Here is a 26,183-nt window from a genome sequence, read left to right on the forward strand (position 1 = left end):
TCTGAACATTTCCAAAAGTGTTATAGAGTTGAGCGGATTACTTCGGGGGATTGAAAGGCTTCCTGCGGTGTTAGTTTTCTTGATGGATTTCTTGAATAGCAGGGTTTTTATTTCTTTTCTGAAAGTTTTGTAGTCTGGTGTCGTGATCAGTAGATTGGAGCGTTGGTGGGCTTGTTTCGCTGCCTGCGTGGCCAGTAGGCTATCGTACATTTTTTTGCGTTTGACGCCTCTGATTAGGGGGTGGGGGTGCGTGAATGGTGCCTAGGTTCTCCTGTGCCTGGTTGTAGTAGTGAATATTCTTTAAAGACTGCTCACAAACTACTTAGAACAATAAAAGATATCACCTAAGATATCACCTACACCTTATTTTTCTATGCATCCAGTGGACCAATTCAGGGACCTTTTTATAAAATGGCGTTAAGCCCTAAAATGAGCTTAACGCCTGAAAAACAAAACTGCAAAATGCGTTAAAGATTTTGATGGCATTTTGCTTGTCTTCGTGCATTAAACATGCACTGATGATTTTTGATAATATTTTTTAGAAGGGGCATATCATGAGCGAAGAATGAGCATGGAAGCATTAACCAGCTAGTGTGTTCACATTGGCACACATTAACTGGCTGATGCTGAGTGAATATGGGAACCCGTAGCATCTCCTAACAGGAGGTAGTAACTACGCCTTTGCTACATCATTTTATGCAAATCCTGCATGCTAATGGAATAATTAACCCAGCACCTGCAAAATAAATAAAATAAAAAATCTCTAAATCTGCCATGTTGAACCTGGGCTTAGTGCACAGGAAAGCCCAGCATTAAGACATGATAGGCCCCAGTGGTTCTTAAACCTGTCCTGGAAGACTCCCAGCCAGTCGGCTTTTCAAGATATCCCTAATGAATATGCATGAGGCAGATTTGCATATAATAGAGGTAACAAGCATGCAAATCTGCCTCATGCATATTCATTAGGGATATCTTGAAAACCCCCAGGACAGGTTTAAGAACCACTGAGCTAGGCCATATTCTAATGCCCTGTAGTAAAATGCCCCCACAATATGTCCAGGGGTCCGGATGGCTTTTCAAAACCTGACACCGGAAGTTACGTTGGAAGGAGGGACTTGGCGGCAAGAATGTTCTGGTCCAAGCAGCCTTGTGTGCAGGAAGCTTCTGTTCCAACAGGCTGGTATGCCTGCCCTGGGAGGCGCGAAGGGGCCGACCCAGGAGTCACACTCGCAGGGTTTTTAAAATTGTTTTTTTGGGGAGGTTTTGCCATCCGCCATCGGGAGGGATGTTGCGAGGGTTGGGAGGCTGTTGGACCGGCGAAAGGGAGGGATAGAGGGAGGGGGATGCTGGACTCGGGAAGGGGGGAGGGAGTTGCTTGGGCTGCTGGACGTGGACCAGCTGGAGCTGAAGAGAAGGGAGACAGTTGCTAGATCTAGTCTGGAGATTGGGGGGAAGGGAAACTGGTGCTGGGACCATGTGGTAGGTAGAGTGGAACTGAAGGAAAGAGAGAAGTGCCAGATCCACATCTGGGCGCTGAAGGGAGGGAATAGAGATGGTGGACCCATGGGAAGGGGGCTAGAGGGAAGGGGGAGAGATGAAGGACCTGCAGGGAGAAAGAGAGAGAAGGAAAGGGAAAGAGAAAAGCTGAACCAAGGGGATGAAGGAAGAGTGAGTGAAATATTGAACATAGCGGACAGAGGGAGGAAAGAGAGAGTGTGAGAGACACATTAGTGTAAGGGAGTAAGAGAGGAGAGAAGCTGGACACAGGGAAATATACAAAAAGAAAGAAGATGGTGAGCATGGATGGGAGCATAGGAATAGGAACAAAAAGGGGAATGCTGCATCTGCATTGGGGTGGTATATGGACACAGAGGGGTAATGCTAGACATTGAGAGGGTATATGGACATAGAGAGAAGATGGCTAGATGGGGGAGAATAAGAATGCAGAAGGAAGATGCTGGGCAGGCAGGGCATAGGGATATAGAGAAGTGATACTATACACAGGAGAAGGGGATCATAGAATGGTGAGATGATGAAGGCAGGGAGATGGGCCCAGGGGAAATACTAGAAAGGGAAGTATAGGAGACAGAGAAGGGAGATGCTTGCTGAACATGAATGAGGGAGAAAACATACACAGAGATGGAAGATGAATGGTGAGCATGGAGAAAGAAGACATGTCAAATGGTCAGGAGACCCTGGCAAGTGACTTAAGATTAGACAGATGGAAACAGAATCCAGAGCCTGAGACCAATGTAATGTGAAGAGTAAAATGACCAGGTAGAAAAAAAATTATTTTCTATTTTGTGATTAGAATATATCAGATTTGAAATATGTTTCCTGCTAGAGCTGGTGTTAGATATAACTGGGGACTGCAAATCTCAGACTGTGCTGTTTTAGCTTCCAGCTGGCTTGGGGCTCTCTCTGACAGGGGGTAGTTGCCCTAGTTGAACTCCCCTAACACTATTCCTGTGTGACTGAAGTATTCTGTTAGCATGATTTTTCTGTGTACCATTCTGTAATAATTTGGCTTATACAGTTTTCTCGATAGTGGAGGGGATATTTGTGAAGGGGAGGGGAGACAGGGGTTTTGTTGATCCTTGCTCTGTATTATTTGTGTTTATAAAATGACAATTGTGCAGAATATTGTTTCTTTTTATACTTTAATAAAATAAGTTTGATATAAAATCATAACTATTCGAGGCTTGTGCGGATGGGATCAGACGGTTTGTGGGGACGGGGATCGAGCTCACAGGGATGGGGCGGAGACGGGGACCAAGGTAACAGGGTCAGGACAAGGTGGGGACAGGACCGAGCTCGCGGGAACGGGGCAGAAACAGGGACAAATTTTTTCCCCATATCATTCTCTAGTTCAGGTAATTTGTTCCATAAAGAAGGACCAGCAATTGATGTTCAAGCTGAAACATGCAGACAGAAAGTCAGAGAAAAATATGAAGGTGCCAAGGTAATGCTTTAAAAACCAGTACCAGGAATTTATATTTAATTCTATAACTAACAGGGAGCCAATATAACTTCTTCATTGACAGTATGACATAATCAAAATGGAATAAATCCATCACAAGTCATACAGCTGAAAGAAAGCAGACTGAATAACCCCAAGGACTTGAGCTTGCATAGTAAGGAAAGAACTACCGTATTTGCCGGCGTATAAGACGACTGGGCGTATAAGACGACCCCCCAACTTTTAGTTAAAAAATAGAGTTTTGTGTTATACTCGCCGTATAAGACGACCCCTTCTTCCGCACACCTTCTCTACCGCCCCGGGTGCAGCACAGCCGGCTAGGTCCCCTTACTTTTGTGGCACTTCCCCGACCGACTGACAACAGCCCCGGTCCGACAAACCTCCCTGCCCTTAACCGCGAATCTAAATTACCTTCTTACAGCTGCTGTAAGAAGGTAATTTAGATTCGCGGCTACAGGGCAGGGAGGATTGTCGGACCCGGGCTGTTATCGGTCGGTCGGGGAAGTGCCACAAAAGTAAGGGAACCTGGCCGGCTGTGCTGCAACCGGGGCGGGGTGGCCGCCCCTCTCTCTTGGTAGCCACTCGAACCGCGAGGCTACTCTCCTTCTCCTTATCTGCCCTGCCTGCAGCACAGAGCCGAACGGAAGTCTTCCCGACGTCAGCGCTGACGTCGGAGGGAGGGAGGGCTTTGTTTAAGCCCTCCCTCCCCTCCGACGTCAGCGCTGACGTCGGGAAGACTTCCGTTCGGCTCTGTGCTGCAAGCAGAGAAGGTAGGGAGAAGAAGAGCCGCGTACATCCAGAAGACTGAGCATCCAGCCCCGCAGGAGCCCCGCGACCCTCGGAGGCGTCCCCATGGGATCCCCGCGACCCTAGGGGGCGTCCCCACGGGATCCCCGCGACCCTAGGGGCGTCCCCATGCAGCTCTCTAAACAGTACCCGGCGTATAAGACGACCCCCGACTTTGGGGAGGATTTTAAGGTACTGAAAAGTCGTCTTATACGCCGGCAAATACGGTATATGGCTTTTTCCTGCAGAACCATCTATATGTTAATATATGCAAATGGCATTGCAAAATTAACCAGTCCTGTTGCCTCCCCATCCCCCCTTAACTCATTAAACTGTTTGTTTTGCCAGAGAAGATGGGGTGGTTATTCATTCTTTCACCTGCTCAGTCACCCATGTCGTGTGTACAGGATGGTTCCCCCAAATCGCCCTGGCACCAGGTACAGCATTCTTCCAGTGTGCAGTCCCAGTCCCTGTGCTGGGTGGGCAAGCTGAAATGCAGCCTGTGCCAGTATTTAAGTTCTCTTCCTCCTCGACCTTATGCCATGGCAACAAAACCCCATTGTGGCTGACTGGAGGTGGGAAAGCGGAAGCCCTCAGATTAAGCCAGTTTTGTATTAGAATAAGCTAATTGAAGGAAAACTGGACACCCAGAGCAGAAGAGGGAGAGATGGGAAGGCAGGGACTGTAACAAAAACAGTCACTTATTGTCTGTCCGGAGTTACAGGGCAGAAGCTCATACTTTTTCAGCAATTTCCATTTTGGAAGGGGGCGAAGAGGATAGAGAAAACTACAGTGTAGATATCTTGGCCTGGCTTTATGCACTGTGTGTGTGGAATAGGTTCAGGGTAATCCTGGAATCAGCTCACTGTTTACAGAAATCCGTCAACAGGATTACACGAGCTCCCCGGTTTAGTTGCAAGGGGGAGTTTAGCTGAGACAGATTGCTAAAAAAAGAGCAGTGGATGGTGCGCAGAGCTCTGTGGCAGAAGCCTCTTGAAATCATGTTTTTATTTTTAACTCCTTTTGTTAACCCCCCCAACCCTAATTAGCATAAAGAATGATGCCAGAAGGGGGCAATGCTAGCACTTTTTGCTTAACATTGTTGACGATTTACAATTCAGATTATTTGCATCTGCTTCTTGCCTAGTGGAGAGTAGGTTGCAGGAGAAAGCAAGCAGATGAAAAATGAAAGAAACAATGTGATCTTCCATCTCAAACTCACAGGTGCTGGTATTTCGGTAATAACTCCATCCCTAGATCCTCCAGTAGATTCAAAATAAACAAGTTTCCAAGATATGGAGGGATCACTTTACCAACCAAGAGATAAAAGTCATCATTTCAGCCATCACCACTCTCCTCTGTCCCCTGGTACTGAGTTTTGGAGAATAGTTTATGTGGGTCCTTTTCCATTCCTCTCCCATAAGACCACAAGGCAGTAGACAAGTGACCTGATTTTTTTTTTCTCAGCATTTACAGGGATAAGAACAGTTTGCAGGGCTTTTGGGCTCTTTTCCCTCCAGCGGTTTTAATTACTGAGATTTTCTTTTCAAACCAGAATCAAACTAACGTTATGGTGTAGTCTTGCACATGTAGAAGAGGAAATTGTATTGGGTGCCTTGTGCTTGAGTTAAAGCAATTTCCAATCACACCTTGATAAGCTGCCTGTAGTCATTAGGTCCTGTGACTTCCAGATGGAAGCTCTTTTTTGCGCAATGCAAGTACTAGAAGTAAACTTGAGAGGTTTATTGCTGTCACGGTGCTGGTTTTACATATCATGCTTCTTATTTTGGTAGAAGTTGCAAATTTACTTTCTTATTAAAGATTTCAAACCAAACATTACAAGCAATTAATACTTGTCCAGAAAAAAAAGAGAGAAGTTCACAGCACACCCTAAAAAGAAAAAAAGAACAAACAAAACAGCCAAAGAAAGTGAAAACTGATCTAAAAAACTAACCTCTTCATAGCCCTCAATATAAATAGATCCATTAGAAATTACAGAAAACATATTTAAAGATTAAGCAAAAAAATAAATAAATTATTAAAAACAAGCCTATCTAGTGACATTACTCAAACAGCAGAATTGCCTGACTTAAGCCCTATCTAAAGGGGAGGATTCCTACCAATCTGAACAGGAAACCTATCTAGTAGCTTTTTGAGTTATATAGGGTCAAATAAAATATCTTACATTATGAACTTTAACCAAACACTTGGCAGATTAAAAAAAAATCTCCATTTTGTTTTACCTGGGGACAGAGAGGTAGGAATACCTTCTGACACTCCTGACTTTCTCTTCCCACATTCCTATATTTTTGTCCCATATACAACATAAGAACTGCCATACTGGGGCAACAGTAGCCAACCCAAGCACCTAGCTAGATCTTAAGTACAAAACAGATTCTATTCTGCCTATTGTAGGAATAAGCAGTGGATTTCCCCAAGCCATCTCAATAATGGACTATGGACTTCTCTTTTAGGAAATCATCCAAACCTTTTTTAAACCCCGCTAAGCTAACTGATTTCAAAAACAAATGAAAGAAATTGCAAATTTGTTTGGATTCAGCTCACACCTCAAGGTGAGTTCCATTCAGGTACACTAGATACTTCTTGGTCCCCGAAGGGATTACAGCAGAGCTTCCCAAACAGGACCTCAAATGGGGTCAGAAACCCCCCACATTCGGGGTAACAGCCTGGGTGGGCTGTCCATAAATAGCATCATTATACACTTCTCCCAACGTATTCACGGTTTCAATACTCGCGGTTTTGCTTGTTTGTGATTTTTCGCATGCTGACTCCTCCCCCCAAAATTACATCATGAGTAAAGTTCTTGTACTGTACCGATAAAAAAGTTTGGCGTTTACCAGCATTCACTTAGAAAGTCGCTGCTTCTAAGCTTTCACCCTCAAAATCGCTGCTTCCCAGCTTCCCAGTGTGCATTGAAAAAATTGCTGCTTCCATGCTTTCACCCACAAAATCGCTGCTTCAAATCTTTCACTCTCAAAACCGCTGCTTCCCAGCATTCACAGAGAAAAACGCTGCTTCCCAGCATGCACGGAGAAAATCGCTGCGTGCCTGCTATCAGCCAGTATTGGTATTACAGTAGAGGTATTCCAGTATTGAACTTTTTTTTTTACCTTGTTGAGATTATTACTGTACAGTACTGTATTGTTATGCAATAAATATTGTTATTCCCCTAAAATCACAAATTTCAATAGTAATAATGGTGGCTGTTACAAAAAAAACGTGAATAACATATAAAAAGTTATTCGCAGTTTCAATAGTAAAAACGATGGCTGTTAAACACACACACCCCCACACACACACACACACACACAAATAACATATAAAAAGTTATTTGCGGTTTTTCAGTATTCGCGGCTATGTTCCGCCCGTAACCACTGCGAAACAGAGGGAGGAGTGTAGTTTCATCATTGTTTTTTGGGTCTGTGATCATGGTGTTGCAGCCACAAAAAGATTGGTACAAACTGGATTACAGTCTAAGGCAGGGCTGGCTCGAGGGACAGTGGTACCCTGATAACTTTTGTATTGCCACCACCACCACCACCCATGATCCAGTAGCTTCCCCTATATCTCAAGTCTCACCCCCACCCCCTCTCCACACACAACGCTGATGATTAAGGGCACCAAAATCCTAAATCCTAATCTAGCATCTGTCATTCCCCACCCTCGCTCCTTCCCTGCCCCCCCCCTGACGTACACGCACACGCATTCACGTCACCCCCACCCCCCACGCACCTCTAGCTCTTCACCAGCACGAGCAGCAACTCCAATCTTCTTCTCGCACCAGCACTGGCTCTACCTCTGACATCACTTCCTGGGCGCGGGATCCAGAATTGACGTCAGAGGTGACAGCTGACGCTGGCGCGAGCAGCAGGTTGGAGTCGCTGCTCTTGCTGGTGATGCTAGAGGGATGGCGGGGGAAGTGAAGGCGTGTGCGGCAAAGGGAGGAGTGGGAAGCAGCAGGGCGGGGTGGAGAGGAGGAAGGGTGCTTGCAACCCCACCAAGACGATGCCTGAGGTGGACCGCCTCCCGCCCCACCCCCACCCCCCTTACTACACCACTGTGTGCACTCATGAAAACACACTGGTAGCTTGCAGCTATCTTGTCCTTTTCATTTTGATGATGCTAACATGTATCTCGAATGGAATGGAATTTCTTTTTTTACTTTATTTTGTTTTTAATGGCAACAAAAAGTGCAATACAATTTATATACAAATAATGATAATCAACCAAGCACTTATAATCAATCAGTATCTATACAAAAGATAAAAATTCCCTCCATCATTACCATTATTATAATAAAACCCTAGCCGTGCATACGCACTCTTACCTGCGTGCTTCCGTGATCTCTGATCTGTGATCAGTAGGTCTGTGGCGGCAGGAGTGTGCATGCGTGCATATATCGCTCCCTCTCTCCGTGGACGCCAGGACTGGCCTGCAGCGCTGGACTCCCTGCTCTCCACCTCCTCAAGCAAAAATTAAAAGCTGCGGTGTCGGCTCCTCTCACAAGCCGCACCAGCATCAGAGAACACTTCCGACGCTGGCGGGGATCGTGAGAGGAGCCGCCGCGGCACTTTTAAACTTTAAAAAAACCCCTTCGGCCGCAGCAGGCCAGCCCACGGGAAGGGAAGGGGGGTCGACAAAGAAGAGGACTCCAGCCACAGAAACGCAATAAGGGAAGGGAGGGGCAAGGAGCAGGCTAGACTGTGGGAAGGGAAGGGGAAGGGGCCGAACGGAGCAGGCCAGATCGAAGCAGGACAGAACGCAGTAAAAGAATGGGGAGGGGCCAAACGGAGCAGGCCAGATCACGGTAAGAGAAGGGAAGTGGGGGGGGGGTGAAATGCTTCTACTGCTGCACAGGGACCTGGAGGGGAAGGGAAATATTGCTGCTGCTTCAGCAAAGGAAAGTGGAGGGGGGTAAGGAGGGAAATGCTGTTGCTGCTGTACAGGGAAGTGGGGTGGAAATGCTGCTGCACAGGGAAAAGGAGGGAAAGAATGATAGACAGACAGCGGGAGGGAGGGAGACAGAAAGAAAGGAAGAAAGACACAAGGGCAGGGAGAGGGACAGAAAGACAGACAGAGAAAGGGGGTCAGGGAGAGAGAGAGACAGAAAAACCAGACAGACATATATTCTAGCACCCATTAATGTAACGGGCTTAATGACTAGTCAGGAATAATACCAGAACAAAAGATATTCCCCCCTCCCACTTCCACCCAACCCCTGGATGGAATGGAATTTTTAGGACAAGAGTTCATGAAGGAGACTAAAAGGAGAGAGATGCCTTCACAGAAAAGATGGTGGATGCGTGGATCAGCCTCCCTGAGTACCTGGTGGAGGCTAAACCACTAGGAGAAAGCACTTGATAAGTCCAGAGCATCCTTGTCAGGGTAAACTGCAGACTAAGTGGGCTTGGAAAGGTGAATGGAATGACCAGCGTTTTGCCATTTCTATGAGCGTGCTCTTTCCTCTGCCGCCGGAGACCTGCATGCTCCCAACCCCCACACCTTCTGCTGCTGCTCCTCAGGAGCCATCCAGATTCCAAGAATTGAAGCTTCTCAAGGCCCCTTGACCTTCCAGCTTCAAGGGCGCCTCTCTCTCACTGTATTTTGAGTCCTACCTTAACTGTTGCAGCAGCTGTTTTTATCTTTAGTCCCCAAAACCATCTGCAGTCAGCCCCAGGGTCAGAGCTAGGGACAGTGACCCACTGAGCTATCTTGCTATGGTGATGCTCCTCTATCGCATTGATTCCACTATGCCTCCCCCCCCCCCCCCCCACACCCAGGTTTGGTATCAAGTTTCAAGTTTATTCTTGCCCTTCCTTGGTCCCATATCTCCCCCCCCCCCCCCCATTTGTCTCTGTTTTCTGCTCCTCTGTACCCCTCCCCACAGGTCCAGCAATACTCCCTTACCTTTTTCATTCCATATGGTCCTGTAAAAATTATGTTGGTCTCTGGTGGCAGCAGCTGCCTTTGGCCAGCCCCGGGTCCTTCCCTCTGTGGCATCGTGTCTACAGAAAATTGCATCAGAGAAGGCAAGACGCAGCAGAGGTATCTGGCATAAGGCAGTTTGTCATGCTGCTGCTACCGCTGTCAACTGACAAACTTTACAGGACCACGGGGGAGTGAGAAAGGTGAAGGCGTTGTGCCAGACATCATGGAAAGGAGGAAGAGAGAAGGGGAGAGATTGGACTGGGGGATGGGAGGAGGAAGAGGAGGGGAAAAAGCTCTTAACCTGTAGACCTGGTGAGGTCAGAGGCTGAGTGTTTTGCTGCCTTTAATCGCCGGCACCCTGGCCCAGTCCAGTGGTTAAGCAGGCCCTGGTCAGAGCTACAGTTAAAATGAGGATTGTGTTCCTCAGCAGTGCCATTTTTAAAATCCCATGACTTCCTGCACCTTTTTTTTTTTTTTTTTTTTTATGTAGGTGATGTTACTGCAAGGAAAAAAAACAAAACAAAACAAGATTTTCTCTCCTCATATCCTACTGCCTTTTCTGACTCAGTGAGTGAATAACAAATTTCTGTCTGCTAGTGCAGAGGGGATGTTTAAAAATAGTTCTCCACCTGTGCTGCTGCATCTCTTCCCTTTCTTACAACAGGACATCTGCCAGCAGTCAGGAGCTAGCTGTGGAGGGAGCCAGTCTATCCAGCATAAACAGGAAGGTGAGAAGGGGGCGAGCAGTGTAAACGTTTGCTGTAGCGCATTTTGGCGCTTAATTAACCGTCAGCCTGCTCAAAGAAGAATGACTTCTGGAAACAGTTTTGCAGTTGTCGACCTTTTCCCTTCCGCACCGTCAATCAAATCAGTGCAGCTGAGCATAGGAGCATAACTTAACAGCGCATTAACCTCTTGTTAACCCCAAACAAATAAATATGATAGGTGGAATTTCATTTTATTATGTTAGAAATGCCCAAGAAAGCAGGAATGCGGCATCTTTAAGAAAGTCCCAGAGGGTTTTGCTACCAACAGAGATGCGGGGTAACACTCCTCATTGTTTTGTGTTTTTTTTTTAGTTTGAGAAGAGCAGAATGAAGGAGGTTTTATCTTGGCACAATCTCTACTCCCTTCATATAAGACAGGGATCTCAAAGTCTCCCCTTGAGGCCCGCAATCCAGTCGGGTTTTCAGGATTTCCCCAATGAATATGCATTGAAAGCAGTGCATGCACATAGATCTCATGCATATTCATTGGGGAAATCCTGAAAACCCGATTGGATTGCGGCCCTCAAGGAGGGAATTTGAGATCCCTGATATAAGACAAGGGTGGGTCCTTGATCACTGTTGCTCATCAAAGATGGGCTGATGGAGTCCCTAATGTTCTCTGCTGAAATTGCTGGGTGCTTTTGGATCTCAAAGTCCCTCCTTGAGGGCCGAATCCAGTCGGATTTTTAGGATGTCCCCAATGAATATGTATTAAAAGCAGTGCATGCACATAGATCTCATGCATATTCATTGGGGAAATCCTGAAAACCCAACTGGATTGCGGCCCTCAAGGAGGGACTTTGAGATCCCCATGCAACTTTCAAATGCAGTTCTGAGCAATATTTTTGGATGTATATGTACTACAGTGGGGAAGAGGCAGAGAGGAGGACAGAGAAAAAAAAAACTGATGATGGAGTGTGCCTGCCTTCCCAACATGGCAGGATGTAACTTATTACAGCTGAAAATTAACCCTTGTCTGGTTTCCCTTTACAGTGTATTAATTATTGTTCTTTGTGTTGTACATAGGGACCACATTTATACTGTCGATATGGACACATCTCATACAGAAGAAATTTATTTTAGCAAAGTAAGTAGCCTTTCAAGCTATAACTAATCCCACAAGGGCACTGGCAAGGACAGAGTATCAAAAAGTCACTCTGTGTCATCAGAATTGATATCTGCATTGTACAAAGCACAGAGCATCTTGTTCTAGTTTGGAATAGCAATTACTTTATCTATGAGTTTCTGATGTAGAGATTAGCAGATGTGATATGCGACCCATGTTCTAATGCCAGGAGATCTCTGGTGTATTACCCATTAAATAATGTCCTGCAGTCTCAGGTAATTGCTCTATTATACCAATTATTAAGTGCACCGAGAGATCTGTTTCTGAGACATGCAGATGATTTATGAAATGTTTTCCATGCAGTCACAAAATGGGAGAAAACCCTTTTGTGGAGCGGGCTCATTTTATTCTAATGTCACTGTTATTAGACTATCATCAATATGGAAATTTGCAGAACTACTCCCACGACTTCTGTGGTGCATGTTTTAACTGATCAGTCCCGCTGCACATTCTAGTTTATAGTCAAATTTAAAGAAAAATAGTGCTTGCAAAATTTTAACCTTGTAAGTAGTAGAAGCAGAGGGAGAAAATCTTTCCAAGGGTTTGAGTATGCTTAAGTGCTTAGGGCTCCTTTTACTAAACCGCGGAAGAGCTTCTTACTGCGGGCCGGCGAGGTAAATGCTCCAACGCTCATTCAATTCCTATGAACGTCAGAGCATTTCTCTCACCGGCCTGAAGTAAGAAGCTCTTCCGCGGTTTAGTAAAACCCAGCAATAGTTATTTTGGGGTCAGTTTTCAGTCAGCGATGGTAAGAGGTTTTTAACCGCTGCTGGCATTTTTACTGGATTTTCAATGCTGGATTATATTTGGGCACCACAATTGAGTATCCAGGTTTATGCAACCAGCTATCCCTGTTATATTCCGCACTTAACAGCATAAACAACTCTGTATAAAGGTAGGACTGATTTTTATGCAGACCAATTTGACTGTTAAACTTAGGCGGTTATGGAGGAAATTCATCAAAGGACCCTAAATGCTGACACCCATTATATTTCTATGGGCACTTTAGCATTTAGCGTGTGCTAATCGTTAGCACTTGTGAAATCGTTTAGTGACCCTTGATGAATTACCCCCGAAGGTTTGAATATCAGCATTTAACTGAGGGGAGGAATGGCCTAGTGGTAAGCTTCTGCCTCAGCACCCTGAGGTTGTGAGTTTGATCCCAGCCTGCTCCCTGTGACTCTGGTCAAGTCACTTAATCCTTCATTGCCCCAATTAAATTGTGAGCCTGCCGGGACAGATAAAAGTACCCGATCATCATTCTGTGTATTGTAAACTGCTTTGGGTGAATCTCTTCACGGAAAGGTAGTTAATAAATCCCAATAAATAAAATGCTATCTCCAGCCTCAGACTGCCCACAAAATAGCTGGTTTCAGTGTAGCAGTTAGTGCCGCTATTCAGAAGCATTAACTAGTTAAGCACTGCAGAATATCAGCAGATAGCTCCAACCAAGCAATTAGCCAGCCAGGAACTGTTTCTGGCTGGCTAAATTGCTTTGAATATCATCCCATTTGTCTTTCTGCAGTTAACAGGTAAGAGGTTTGTTTTTTGTTTTTTTTTTACGTTGACGAAGAAGTGGCAGCAGGCAGAGAAAGAATGATGTTTCATCACTGCGATGTCTTATGCAGCCATGAGATAATCACCCAGCGAGGATGAAGCTTTTAATAAATGTGTGGTCAATCGCATGTCTCCCCTAGAGCTGTCTTGACATTTAAAATCAAATGTGCCAGACCCTGGAGTGGGGAGACCCTGATTGATTCCTTTCCTGCTCCTTGCAGAAACTGACATGGAAATCTAGACAGAGCGATGTAGACACGTGCAGAATGAAGGGAAAACATAAGGTAGGACATTTTTATCTCTTCTGCAGCTGCCACTTTGGATTTATCTATTTGACTGTGTTATCCCAGGCTACTGCCTATGATGTGCAGCAGATCACGCCAGTTACGTCTCCATTCATAAATGCTCTCTTCATTGGCTTCTTTGAGGCCTTAATTTGCAGGGAAATACTGTGCTCCTAATTAGGATTACCAGATTTCCTCGTTTAAAAAAAGAGGACTTGTGACCCTGCCACATTCTGCCCTGGCCCCACCCCAGTCCTGTCCCCACACTTCTTCCTCGAGCTTGGGGCCGCGTCTGGAGGGCATCTGAGCATGTGCAGATGCGACATGATGACATCACGTCACATCCACACATGCTCAAAGGCCCTCCAGATGTGGCCCCGAGCTCAGGGCTTTCCAAAACCCAAACTGCCCTGGGCAAGTCATTCACTACTTTACTGCCCCAGGTACATAAGATAGATCATGAGCCCGCCAGGACAGATAAGGAAAATGCCCAAAGTACCTGTATGTAAACTGCTTTGGGTGTGGTTATATAACTACAAAAAGGCATTATACAAGTCCCAATCCCTTTCCTTTGTTTATAATGTGATTTCTGCCTTGGGAAGTTCGACCCACCTGAAACGCTGTTGCCCACATTGATCTTGCTAAGTCTTGCCCCCACAAACAACAGGTTGTCCTAGGAATACCGATGTTGCCTGTCTTGTGAAAAGTTGTTTTACCACTATTTAACATTTCTGTAGTGCTGAAAAGCACACGCAGTGCTGTACATTTAACATGCAATAGATGGTCCCTGCTCAGAAGAGCTTACAACTTAATTTGTACAAGCTGACAGGGTTTCGGGGGGGAAGGGGGGGTTTCTTGCACAGAGAATGATAGGATGGACATGGGTACTATAATAGTGAGTGGGAGTTAGGAGTTAAAAGCAGCATCGAAAAAAAAATGGACCTTTAGCTTGGGTTTGAATACTGCCAGAGACGGCACCTGATGCAGTGACTCAGGCAATTTGTTCCATGCATATGGCACACCAAGATAGAAGGGACGGAGTCTGGAGGTGGCAGTGGAGGCGAAGGGTACAGATAGGAGGCACTTGCCCGATGAATGGAGTTCACAGGAGGGAGCTTAGTGGGAGAGAAGTATGAAGAGATATTGAGGGGCTGTAGAGTATTACTCCCTCATCAAAGCTGTGAGTGCCTCCTTAATTACAGCTTGGAACATGAAAGTGTTCTGCTGAGTGCTGATGGGATGTGCCCTGCCCATTTACAAGCTTAGGAAGTCACAGCTGTACCACCATGGTTACCCAGACATTCTTGGAAAGATACTGCAGAGGTTTGTTATTGCCCTGCTTAAGTCCCAAGATCTAACCAGTTCAGTTGCAGAGGTCTAATTAATACTATATCATTTTTATATTGTTACACGATTGTGATTATGGGGTTGATATTCAGCTGGCAGTGCTCAGTGATGACGCATCAGAGGAAAGGCCCTGCCAGGGCTGACTGCGAGCAGCCTGTTTTGAGGCTGCCTCCTGCTGACAGCTGCGCTTCGGATAAGGAAGAGAGAGAGGGAGAGAGCGAGGGAGTTCGCAGCTCAGGACCGCTGCCTGCTTCTGCCACTTCGGGGCTTCAGGGAGGGAGGAGGGCTTACGGCTCAGGACCACTGCTGCACTGGTGCTTCAGGTCGGGAGGGAGGGGGATGGGAATTGAGAGTGTGTTAGACAAGGTTTCTAACACACTCTCAGTTAACCAGAAAAACAGTTATCCGGTATCCACCAATCCCCGTGGGTGCTGGATAACTGAGATTCTACTGTATTCTACAAATTGAGCACTTTTAAACGGTGTTTTCCTCTTAACTTAGGTACTGTTTATAGAATATGGGCCTTGTGCTTAGAATGCAGCATCACAGCACCTAACTTTAGGAGAATTACCCTCTATGCCATTTATGCTCGCCTTTCAGGATAGTGTTTATTCTCTGTGTTGCCACTTTCACATGTAGGTGTACTCTTACCCGTGAAAGTGTTAATATTCTGTACATTTGCGCTTGCAGGGGTGTCTAAATGCACGGTTTCCCTCATGTATCTATTGGAGCAATTATTAATATGTAGGCATCTTTGGCTGGTGTGAGTGGTCATGCACTGCTATGCTGGTATTTTATAAGGCAGGGGTGCCCACACTTTTTTGGCTTGCGAGCTACTTTCAAAATGACCAAGTCAAAATGATCTACCAACAATAAAATTTTAAAAAGCACACTGTACGCAGAGAAAATGTTAATTATCATTTATATTCAGGGTTTTTTTTCAAAGAGGTCAAGGCAGATGACTTTAAAATATGCAATGTCACCTCAGTAACAACTATACAACAATAGACAAATATATCCCCTCCCCTTTTACTAAACTACGATAGCGATTTTTAGCGCAGGGAGCTACACTGAATGCCCCAAAAATATAGACAGCAGATATAAATTTGGTCACATTTTGATCACTAAATTTAAAATAAAATCATTTTTCTTACTTTTGCTGTCTGGTGATTTCATGAGTCTCTGATTGCACTTCCTTCTTCTGTCTGTAAATCCAATATTTCTTTCTTTCTGCCTCTCCTCCAGACCTCATTCCATTCCCCAACCAACATCTCTCTCTCTGTCCCTCTATGAGTCCAACTTTTTCTCCCTCTCTCCCTGCCCCTCTCCCCTTTCTTTCTTTCTCTCTCTCTCTCTCTCTCTCTGCCCCCTTTCTTTCTGTCTGTCTTTCTTTCTTTCTCTCTCTCCCCCTGCCCCCCTGTGGAACTCTCACCATTTCTATCTGCAGTTTCATAAATGATTAACAGAAAACTATGTACAGTATTATTGAGGGGAGGTTGTGATTTTTAAAATAATTTTGAATGACGCCTTAGTCAGGAAAAAGGTATATAAATGTGAGTAAATAAATAATTGCTAAGATATTTCATTAAATCCTAACGCACAAAAATGACTGTCAGCCAACTTCCTTTCTGGCACTGAACAATGTATTTGAATAAAATTGAATGCATGCAACTAATTGACTGAAATATATATATTTTTTGTTTTTCTACATGTTTTAGGATGAATGTCATAATTTTATTAAGGTTTTGCTGAAGAGAAGTGACGATACGTTATTTATCTGTGGAACTAATGCCTTCAATCCTGCCTGCAGAAACTACAAGGTGAGTGCTAGGCCTGCAGACACTATTCACTTGAAGCCTAAATAATGACTAGTACACTATCGATATGATCTTGTTGCTTATAAATTACACCAGTTCTCTAATATGCTCTGTGTGCGGTCTAGAGTAATTACAGATTACACATTCCTTTAAGTTTAGAAAGGTAGACGGATTACACGCCTTTGAAGCTCTTCCATTGTTCTATGAGTTTATGATTTCCAAGTGACCTGAAAGAAGGAATCCTGCAAGACCCAACATGCCCTTGAGTGTAATAGTGCTGTTGTCTACACAGCACTACATACACAGAACTCCTAAGCTCCTCTCCTGCTAGAGTCTTATCAAGTTAGAAAAAGTCAAAACTAGCAAGAATTCTTTAGGAACTGGCGGGTATAAATAAATAACAGTGAAAGCATAATGAAGATAAGAACATAAGAATTACTGCTGCTGGGTCAGACCAGTGGTCCATCATGCCCAGCAGTCCGCTCACGTGGCATCCCTCTGGTCAAAGACCAGCGCCCTAACTGAGACTAGCCCTACCTGAGTACATTCTGGTTCAGCAGGAACTTGTCTAAGAACATAAGCAATGCCTCCACTGAGTCAGACCTGAGGTCCATCGTGCCCAGCAGTCCGCTCACGCGGCGGCCCAACAGGTTCAGGACCTGTGCAGTAATCCTCTATCTATGCCCCTCTATCCCCTTTTCCAGCAGGAAATTGTCCAATCCTTTCTTAAACCCCAGTAACGTACTCTGCCCTATTACGTCCTCTGGAAGCGCATTCCAGGTGTCCACCACACGTTGGGTAAAGAAAAACTTCCTAGCATTTGTTTTGAATCTGTCCCCTTTCAACTTGTCTTGAATCCCTGGAGGGTGTTTTCCCCTATGACAGACTCCAGAAGAGCGTGCCAGTTTCCTACCACTCTCTGGAGTCACTCCTGCTATTCTGAATTTAGATAAAATTAGCACACTGCTATGAGAGTGTCCCCTAAATTCTAGGGCCTAGAATACCAAGAGGGCAGGATTAATCCTTTGGCAATCATAACATAAATTATATAAAACGCCCACGTCCTTTTGAGAATATGTCGAGGGAAATCCCGACGTCTGGTAACCCTAGTCCGGTAGCAACCACATGCCTGAGGTTATCTGGTTCAGATAGACCAGGATAGAGATCAAGAAGTATGGGTAGGAATAGGCAACTGGGGGGGGCATAGAACTTACATTTTTCCATTTAAATGTCACCTTTCTATGTCACTCTTGCATGTAGTCACTAGTTTACTACTTTGAGCGTAAAATATTTTTTCAGTCTATCGTTTCGCGTGCTCTGCGCTGTAGCTTAGTGTAATATCTAACAGGTCCGGGGGTCCGAACGGCTTTTCAAAACCCAGCACTTTTCAAGGTTTTGAAAAGCTTTCCTCCACATCGCGTCAGGCACAGATGTCCTTCTGTCCGACAAGAGCAGGCAGCACGGGACGGGGATGGGGTGGGATTGGGAGCGGGGATGGGCGGGCCTGGTGGCAGGTCTAGGGGGTCCAGATTTTCCAAGCGGAAAATCTGGTAACCCTATACTGGGCTCACAAAGAATACTAATCCTCTGAGGTAAAGTGCTATGCTTTACTTCAGAGGACCGTGCTGCTCCCTGGAGTAAAGATCTCACTGTGCCCTGAGCCAAATATAAGATTCTGTGCTAAAGGCGATGTTAAAAAAAAACCACCCACACACTAAAATTTAGTATAATTGGGTTGTTTTTTTTTAACATCTGGAGCAAATCTTGATTCAGTAGGTTTGCACGTGATCTACGTGCCAACCACACTACCCTTCAGCACAATGATTTTACCGTGGATTTTTCTGTGCTAAAAGCCTTTCTTTATTGGGAGTTACTGCTGTGTTAAAGGATGGCACAACGTATTCCATTGGTTCCTATTTGTTTTTCTCGAAACAGCAAAGTGCAAGATAAACTGCCTTCAGCCTCCCCAACCTGCGCTTTTGTAAAACATCCGGTGAACCAAGATGTACAACTCTTTCCCCCACTCCAGTGTTTTCTCCCTTGACCGTGTCATTATTTCCCCTACCTCTGACTTTAATTTCTTTCCCGTCTCTTGTTCTTTCTTTGCTAACCGACCCTGACTTTGAATATTTTGCTAACATACCAGATTCAGTCTTTGCTAAAATGAATCTATAAACTTAGCATGTTGTATGATTTAATGGGATAATATTACTGCTGTACCTGCAGAGCAATCCATCTCTTCATTTCACCGGATTTTACAAACAGGTTATTAAACCTTGGTTAGAAATAATTCTCATTTTGTGTCAGCTGGCAGATTGAAATCTAGAGGCCTCATGAAACGCCTTGCTGTGTGATTCCAGCCACCAGTCTGTATCATATACGTATTTTCCAGTGAAAATCCATTTTGCAACTTAGGAGGACACAATCCTGACTATAGTCCTGCAACATCATATTTTAGGATATACAGCACATCTGATAACTTACAAATATTGGGCCACATTCTATATATGACGCCTAAAAAAATCAGTGCCAAAAAGGGTGGCACTTAGTGTGATTCTATAAAACGCCTCTGAAGTTATTCACTGTCTATAGAATCACATTTAGCGCCTGTATGCATGACTTAGACATTGAAGTGCACCCATTTAGGCCAATGAAAATCAGGCCACAATGCCTGTGTCTAAGTTGTGCGCAAATTGGGCGTATTCTATAATAGGAATGCCCACATTCCTCCCCCTGGCCACGCCCACTTTTGAGATTCATGCACTAGAATTTACAGATATCACTTAGAATGTGCATAGAAAGTTGTGCATGCAAATTATAATTAGTGCCAATAATTTATTTAATTAATTTTATATCCCGTCCTTCCCAAAGAGCTCAGAACGGGTTACAAGGTAAAATACATAATAATTACACAAAACGAGTTACACAATAATTAGTCAAAATGGGTTACAGTAACATTCATACAGTACAGTTTGTTCATCCTAAATTAACATTCACAAAGAGAAATTAGTTCAGCATGCATGTTAATTGCCAATTAGCACTGATTAGCTTTTTAAACAATTAAGCTGTGCGAACAAATCATTAATGCGCACAGATATAGTGCGCAATTTTGGTTACACTAAACAGAATCAGGGCCATTGTCCGTATGACCCACTTGCTATTCATAAGGACTCTATTTCTAACATCCATATTCTGTCCTTTGGTCTCCTTATATTTCTCTGACTCTCCAAGTCTGAATTATCCCATTTTTCTAATTTATAGCCAATCAACTTGAAGTTTTGAAATGAGATAGTATATATTAGTGTGTCATATTTTCATTTCTATCTGCCCTTCTGTTCCGAAGCAAAAGAAGAAATGTCTGTGCTTTACCAAGGCCAATCTGCTGACTATCAAAATGAACCTACACCTTTGATTTCACTCCTTATCAGAAGGCCAGCAGCGCAGAAATATAGTGAAAGAGGTGTTTCTGGTGCCCTTGGCAGTTCCTCTTTTCTGTCTCTATCAGACTTGGGAGGCTGGGTGAGAGGGAGGTGCCATCTTGAAAACGGTGATTCTGTGCCCTTACGGCTGACTGAAAAGGGACCTGAGAAGGAGGGGATGCAGAAACTGCAAGAGAGAGGGGCTTGAAAGGAACCTAGGAGGAAGGAAAGGCTTGAAAGGTGTGAGAGTAAACCTTCAGGAAACAGATGCTGGGGACCAGTCGCTCACGTCCCTGCTGACTCTCCAGCCCCAGTTTCTATCGAATCAGCTGAGGCACATCTCCTGCTCTCAAATCAACTGCCGCCAGACTCGTGCTCGTGCTGATTTTTTGTTTTGCTTTTCAGTTTTTTAATTTAAGTTTCATTCTTGGACAATGCTGACAGCTGTAGCTGTAGCTGTAGCAGCTCCTTTGTGGGGGATTTTTGTGTACCCTGGTCTGGCAGTAGAGGAGGTGGCCAGAACAGCACTGCTGACAGCTCACGGCCTGACTCTCCTGCTCTTGCCGCCCTGACTTCAGTGCGAGCCCGTGGTTTTAACCCGCGGGTTTAAAGCGGGGCTGCACTATGACGTGTGCAGCCCCGCTTTAAACCCGTGGGTTAAAAACGCGGGCTTGCACTGAAGTCAGGGCAGCAATTGCAGGAGAGTCGGGGTGAATCTCTAGGCCCAGGTGAGGCATGGTCCTCATCACTACTGTCACTGCTCTTTTCGTTGGCTGCCATGGGGCACGCGCTCCCATGCTGGGGGAGAGGGCGCCGGGCCGAACAGCGGGAAACACAGCCTGGGGAAGGTACCACAGCCTCCGAGGCTCGAGGAGAGGCAGGTTGAGCTCGCACTGTTCCGCCCAGGAACAGTGGCGTCGAAGCAAAAAAAAAAAAAAAAATCACAAAAATAGAAGTTTAAAAAGAAAAGTTACTACGGAGGGCAAACGCATGCGCAGATACGGCACAGTGTGATCTGGAGCTGTCTTGTGTCCTGTCGGGACTCTCGCTGGTCCAGCGCATGCGCTATACAGCGATCTGGCCAGGCAGATGGGGGGGGGGGCGTTCCTCCGATTGCCCCCATCTGCATATTACAGTTTGGGGAATTCATCAGACCTGCCCAGATCTGGCCCGATCGGACAGGTTCATGAATCTAGCCCTATGCCCTTAAACCTCTTCCCTGTCTAGCTAATCTAATCTAAAGTAACCTAACATGAGTATTTATATTCCGTTTAATCAAGACGGATCACAAAAGGATGAGAGATTGGGATATAGTCCCAAGAACACACTGATCATATTAAAAATTCAAAAATATTATAAAATCCCTAAAATTACTTAAGAAGTCCGTTCAAGTAAATAAGATTTCAAAAGGTACCTAAAAGTATAATAGCAGTGAACAGCTTTTAAGAATGCACTGAGTTACTGTAGCCACATTTATCAGCCAGGGGCCACAGTAATCCATGGCTCCATCCTGATTCCAGTGTACTGTAGATGTGTACTGAGTGATGCCCGGTGGACATTTTATACCTGGCTGCTATAAATGCTGCTTTCATAGTATCCCAAGTATTGGCTAGCCTGTGGCGCAGAATCCAGAGTCCGAAATCAAGCATGGATCTGCAGGGCAGCGCACAGCATTTCCACTGTTCATAGATGAGCTGTAAAATTTCCTGCAATATTGTGCTAACCATAACCTAGAACTATGTGGCAGAGTCTGCATTCTGTTTGTCTGACCTTGGTTTGGTGACCAAATAATTATTGATAACCTTGTTGTTTTTTCTTTCCTAAGAGTAAGCAAATTTAATTAGCACTGACAGAGTTGATGTTAATTTGTCTGGAGCAAAACTGAAGACATCAAGAGAGCAGGAGGAGTGATGAATCGGTTTAACTGCAGCAAGGACTTTAGAGTGGAGAGCAGGTGTGCAGAGCCACGGCTGTTTCCCTGCTGCTGTCTTATCTCCTCTGCTTGCTCCTGAAAAGCTTCTGTTTGGGGGGGGGGGGGACAAGCTTATCTCTCGATAATCATCTCAGTACTTGATATGAAGGGAGCCAAAGTCTGGACAAGGGCTCTGATAACAAATTTTCTCCCATCTCTTCCAATCCCTTTGGCCTAGATTCACTAAACTCACCGGTCTGGATCGTTTTTGGGCGATTTGTGGCCAAGTTCTACTGGACGACTGATTCACTACAGAGTCCTCATGCAAATTATCTGATCGGACGCACGCCCCACCGCGATCCCACGGATCGCTGCAGAGCAATCATGACGCATGTGCAGGCCATCCTGGTTGGCTGTAGATGCGATCCGTGCATGCGCTTGCTCTCCGCACAAGCGAGGTCAAAACAAAGGGGGAGGGGTGGCTGCAGTTTACTTGAGTGGACATTTCAATTTAATGGAACAGAACACACTTTAGCCAGATTATGGAACAGAACACGCTGCAGCCAGATTATGGAACAGGACATACTTTTAACCCACAGGTTAAAACCGCGGGCTCGCACTACGCTTTTTGCAGAATATATGGGGAGTAATGAACAATTTTATTTTTTATTTTGAGTGTTGTTCTGTAACCTCGATATTGGAATTTCAGGGCGGCAGAGAGCAGGAGAGTCGGCAAGATCAGAAGCGACTGGTCCTCAGCAGTCGCTTCATTTTGGATCGGTAAATCCAATCGGTGCTTCTTCTTCTGTTTATTGAATCAATGTCTTCCTACTTATGCAGGCAATTTCCCCTCATTTGCATGGGCGGATTGGATCGGGTGGGGGATGGATCAGGCACAAGGTTAGTGAATCGGGTCGGGGAACAATCGCAAACTGGTTGGGACACGATCGGTGTGTTTAGTGAATCTGGCCGTTTGTCTCTATATCTTTTTCTCTCTCTCTCCAGATGGGGTTTTCTATTGGGCTGTTCTGGAGGCCCTTGGGGAGGCCAGGAATGCTCTGGTTCTGCTAGTACTGCTGTTGTCGCTGCTTAAAAGGCGGACAGTTGATGCTGGTAGCAAATACCAAGGATTGTCACCCCTACCCCCTCATCTCTTCTTTGCACATTCTCTTGTTCTTTAAGGCTTTCTCTTACTATAGTCATAATGCATTCTTCTTGGCACCGTAATGTATTGGATATAAATGGTTCATGCTTTATATAGACGTTTCATCTGTGTAACATATGGACCATGTTAATTCCATCACCTGTTGTCCCTGCTGTTGAAGCCTCCCTTGGGATATCTTAGTAGGCCAAAGTGAGGTCACTAGGACAGCTGCAGCGACTTTCCCTCTCTGTTTTTCAAGCATTAAAGGGGACACTTCATCAGTTCTAGCTTGGCGAGAGAGCTCAGAGCGGCTTCTGCAGCCATAGCAAAGTAAAAATGCAGATGGGCAAGTCCCCTTTCTATCACTTTCAACACTTTCTCTGTGCCTCTAGAAGGCTAGAAGGAGATGATGCCCGACAGGAAACAAATGATGACAAATCATCCACCAAGTGATTTTGGAACTCATAACTTAGGTACTAAAAGTTGATTGCAATAGCCAGATATGGTGAGATGGATTATTTTTCACAGTTTGTGGTTCTGAACTCTGAATTTGATTTATACAGCGTGTTCGGCGGCTCTAAGCTGAATATGTTAGATGAATTATACTCACATTTAAAGCACACTGCAGACGTGTGATATATGAATCTCAGATGTGTAAAGTCAGCGTCTTAAGCTGGATTTTTATTTTCCCTGGAACCTCTGGAACCTCACTGCATACTTTATAGGGTTATTTGTGTAATTATCGGTGCTCTACCTTAAATTAACCTCCCAGGGGGAGGAGCTGGAATAAGGAAAGTTATACATGAGTTGCAGAATTTGCAGGTTTTGTATTAATTTCTGTTCTCCAATAGGATATTCTTAGCATGGCACAAGCTAATATGATGGTTCAACATCACAAAAGCCTTTCAGACATGCAAATCATAATGTGTGTGTGTGTCTATATATACACACACACCATGAAGAAAAAGTTTGTGAACTCCATGGGATACCACAGGCCTTGCTTCAATCTGTCTCGTATTGCCATTTTAGAAAATTTCTTAAGACACATCTATTTTCCTTGATCTGATTGTCTTGGAAATGCCTAAGACATATCTGCTCTTAACCAACCCGCTATTTATTATTTATTGCCATTACTCTTGAATTCTCTTTGTAAACCGCCTTGAATCCTTGTCAAAACTTGCGGTATATAAGAAACGGTATAATAATAATAATTTATTTTCTTATATACCGCCCTGCCAGTAGTTTTGGGCAGTTCACAACAGGAAAAAGCTGAGCCATTTCAGCACATGATACAATTTCAAAAACACACAAACTGCGTACATCAATCTAGTATTACATAATAAAAGATTATAAAAAATTAAAACATACATTAAAAAGAATAAGAACCGAAACACCCCATTGTAATATCAAAAACAGCATTCTTGTTTGTCAAATAAATGGGTTTTTAATGTTTTCCTAAAGGTAAGGTAAGAGTAGGATTGAACAATCATCAGAATTATTTTAGCATATTTTTTACTCTAAAAATGATTAGAACATCATCTAAAATCTGATGAGAGAGAGAGTTGAATATATAAGTTCAACAGAAAGCAAAACTATACAATAGACTCTGTTAACCGGCACCCATGGGGATTGGTAGATGCCGGATAAATGTAGTTTCTGATTGCTTGAGAATTACTATTAAAAACAGGCCTAAATAATATTTGTTAAAACCTTTAATTAATTGGGTATTATAATAATAATAACAGTTTATATACCGCTCCTTCTGACGCTCCCCTCATTTTCCCACTTTGTAACTTCACCTCAAAATTGAATTAGTTACCAACGCCATCCTCTTCCTGGAAATGTCCAGTTATCTTTTTGATGTAATCCGCTTAGAATTGCAAGGTACAGACAGAATAGAAGTCAGTAATGTAATGTAATGTAAGTTCTATGCGGTTTACAATGATTAAAAATGTTACAGATAGAGTAGAACTAACAGAGTTGAAGTCTAGAGTTCAGTTATTGTGGGAAAGACTGTGCAGAGCAGCTACCTAAGTACTTTAGGAATAGATATGTTTTTAGGTGTCTCCTAAATTCCCCATAAGTATTAGCAAGCATGAGTAATTGTTTCAGATCTTTACTCCATAATGCTGCCTGATATGAGAAGAGATGTTGATGATGTCTTTTAAATTTATACCCTCTAACCGGTGGAGAAACGAAATTCAAGAGAAAGAGAAAAGGTCAGTTATATATTTGGGGGCTAGGCCGAATAGTACCTTAAAGCAAAAACATCCAAACTTAAACTTCACATGTGCCTCCATCGGTAGCCAATGCAGGAATCGTTAGAAAGGAGTTGCATGATCAAAGTTCTTTAAGCCAAAAATCAGCCTGATTTTGCACCAGTTGTATTTGCTGCATATTCTTCTGGGAAATTGCCAGATAGGCGATATCACAGTAATCAAGTTGGCTCAGTATAAGGAATTGTACCAGAATTCTAAATGATGGAGCATCAAAATATGCTCTAATAGACCGAAGCTTCCAGAGAGTAAACAAATCCTTTCTAACCAGAGAGTCCACCTGGTCTTTCATGGTTAGGCCCTGGTCTAGTATTACACCCAAAACCTTCATAGTAGATTGGATAAGGTAACTAAGTTTATTGATGCACAGCGATGTTTTAGTATCAAGTGGGTATGGCGAGGCTATGAAGAATTTTGTTTTTTCTGAATTAAGCTTCAGTCTAAATTCAGGGCCTTAACGCGTGAAATAGCATGTGCTAAATTGTCGCGTGCGCTAGCCGCTACCGCCTCCTTTTGAGCAGGCGGTAGATTTCTGGCTAGCGCACACTAATCCGGTGCGTGCGATAAAACCGCTAGTGCAACTTTGTAAAAGGAACCCTCAGTCATCCATTGTTCCATCACATTTAGTACTTTTGTTGCCATTTTAGAGCTTTTGTGCAGAGCATGCTTTTATTAGTTGTATTCTATTTTAGCAGATGTGTGTAGGGTTGATCAGCAAGATTCTGGGTTCCTTTTATGAAGGTGCGTTAGGGCCTTAACGCGCGGAATAGCGCACGCTAAAATTCCGCATGCGCTAGCCGCACCTCCTCTTGAACAGGT

General features: G+C 44.3%; 1 protein-coding gene across 7 annotated transcripts in view; it reads left to right on the plus strand.

The window, feature by feature from the left end:
- The window catches only part of SEMA6A (semaphorin 6A), a 380,082-nt gene that overhangs the window by 187,297 nt on the left and 166,602 nt on the right, over positions 1-26,183 (plus strand). For all 7 annotated transcript variants that reach the window (XM_033929046.1, XM_033929045.1, XM_033929048.1 and 4 more), the window contains exons 4-6: positions 11,509-11,569; positions 13,387-13,449; positions 16,515-16,616. In XM_033929046.1, the coding sequence (XP_033784937.1) occupies positions 11,509-11,569; positions 13,387-13,449; positions 16,515-16,616 (226 nt within the window). The remainder of the gene's footprint in view (positions 1-11,508; positions 11,570-13,386; positions 13,450-16,514; positions 16,617-26,183) is intronic.

This window comes from Geotrypetes seraphini, chromosome 1, assembly GCF_902459505.1.
Source record: "Geotrypetes seraphini chromosome 1, aGeoSer1.1, whole genome shotgun sequence".
Lineage (NCBI taxonomy): Eukaryota > Metazoa > Chordata > Amphibia > Gymnophiona > Dermophiidae > Geotrypetes > Geotrypetes seraphini.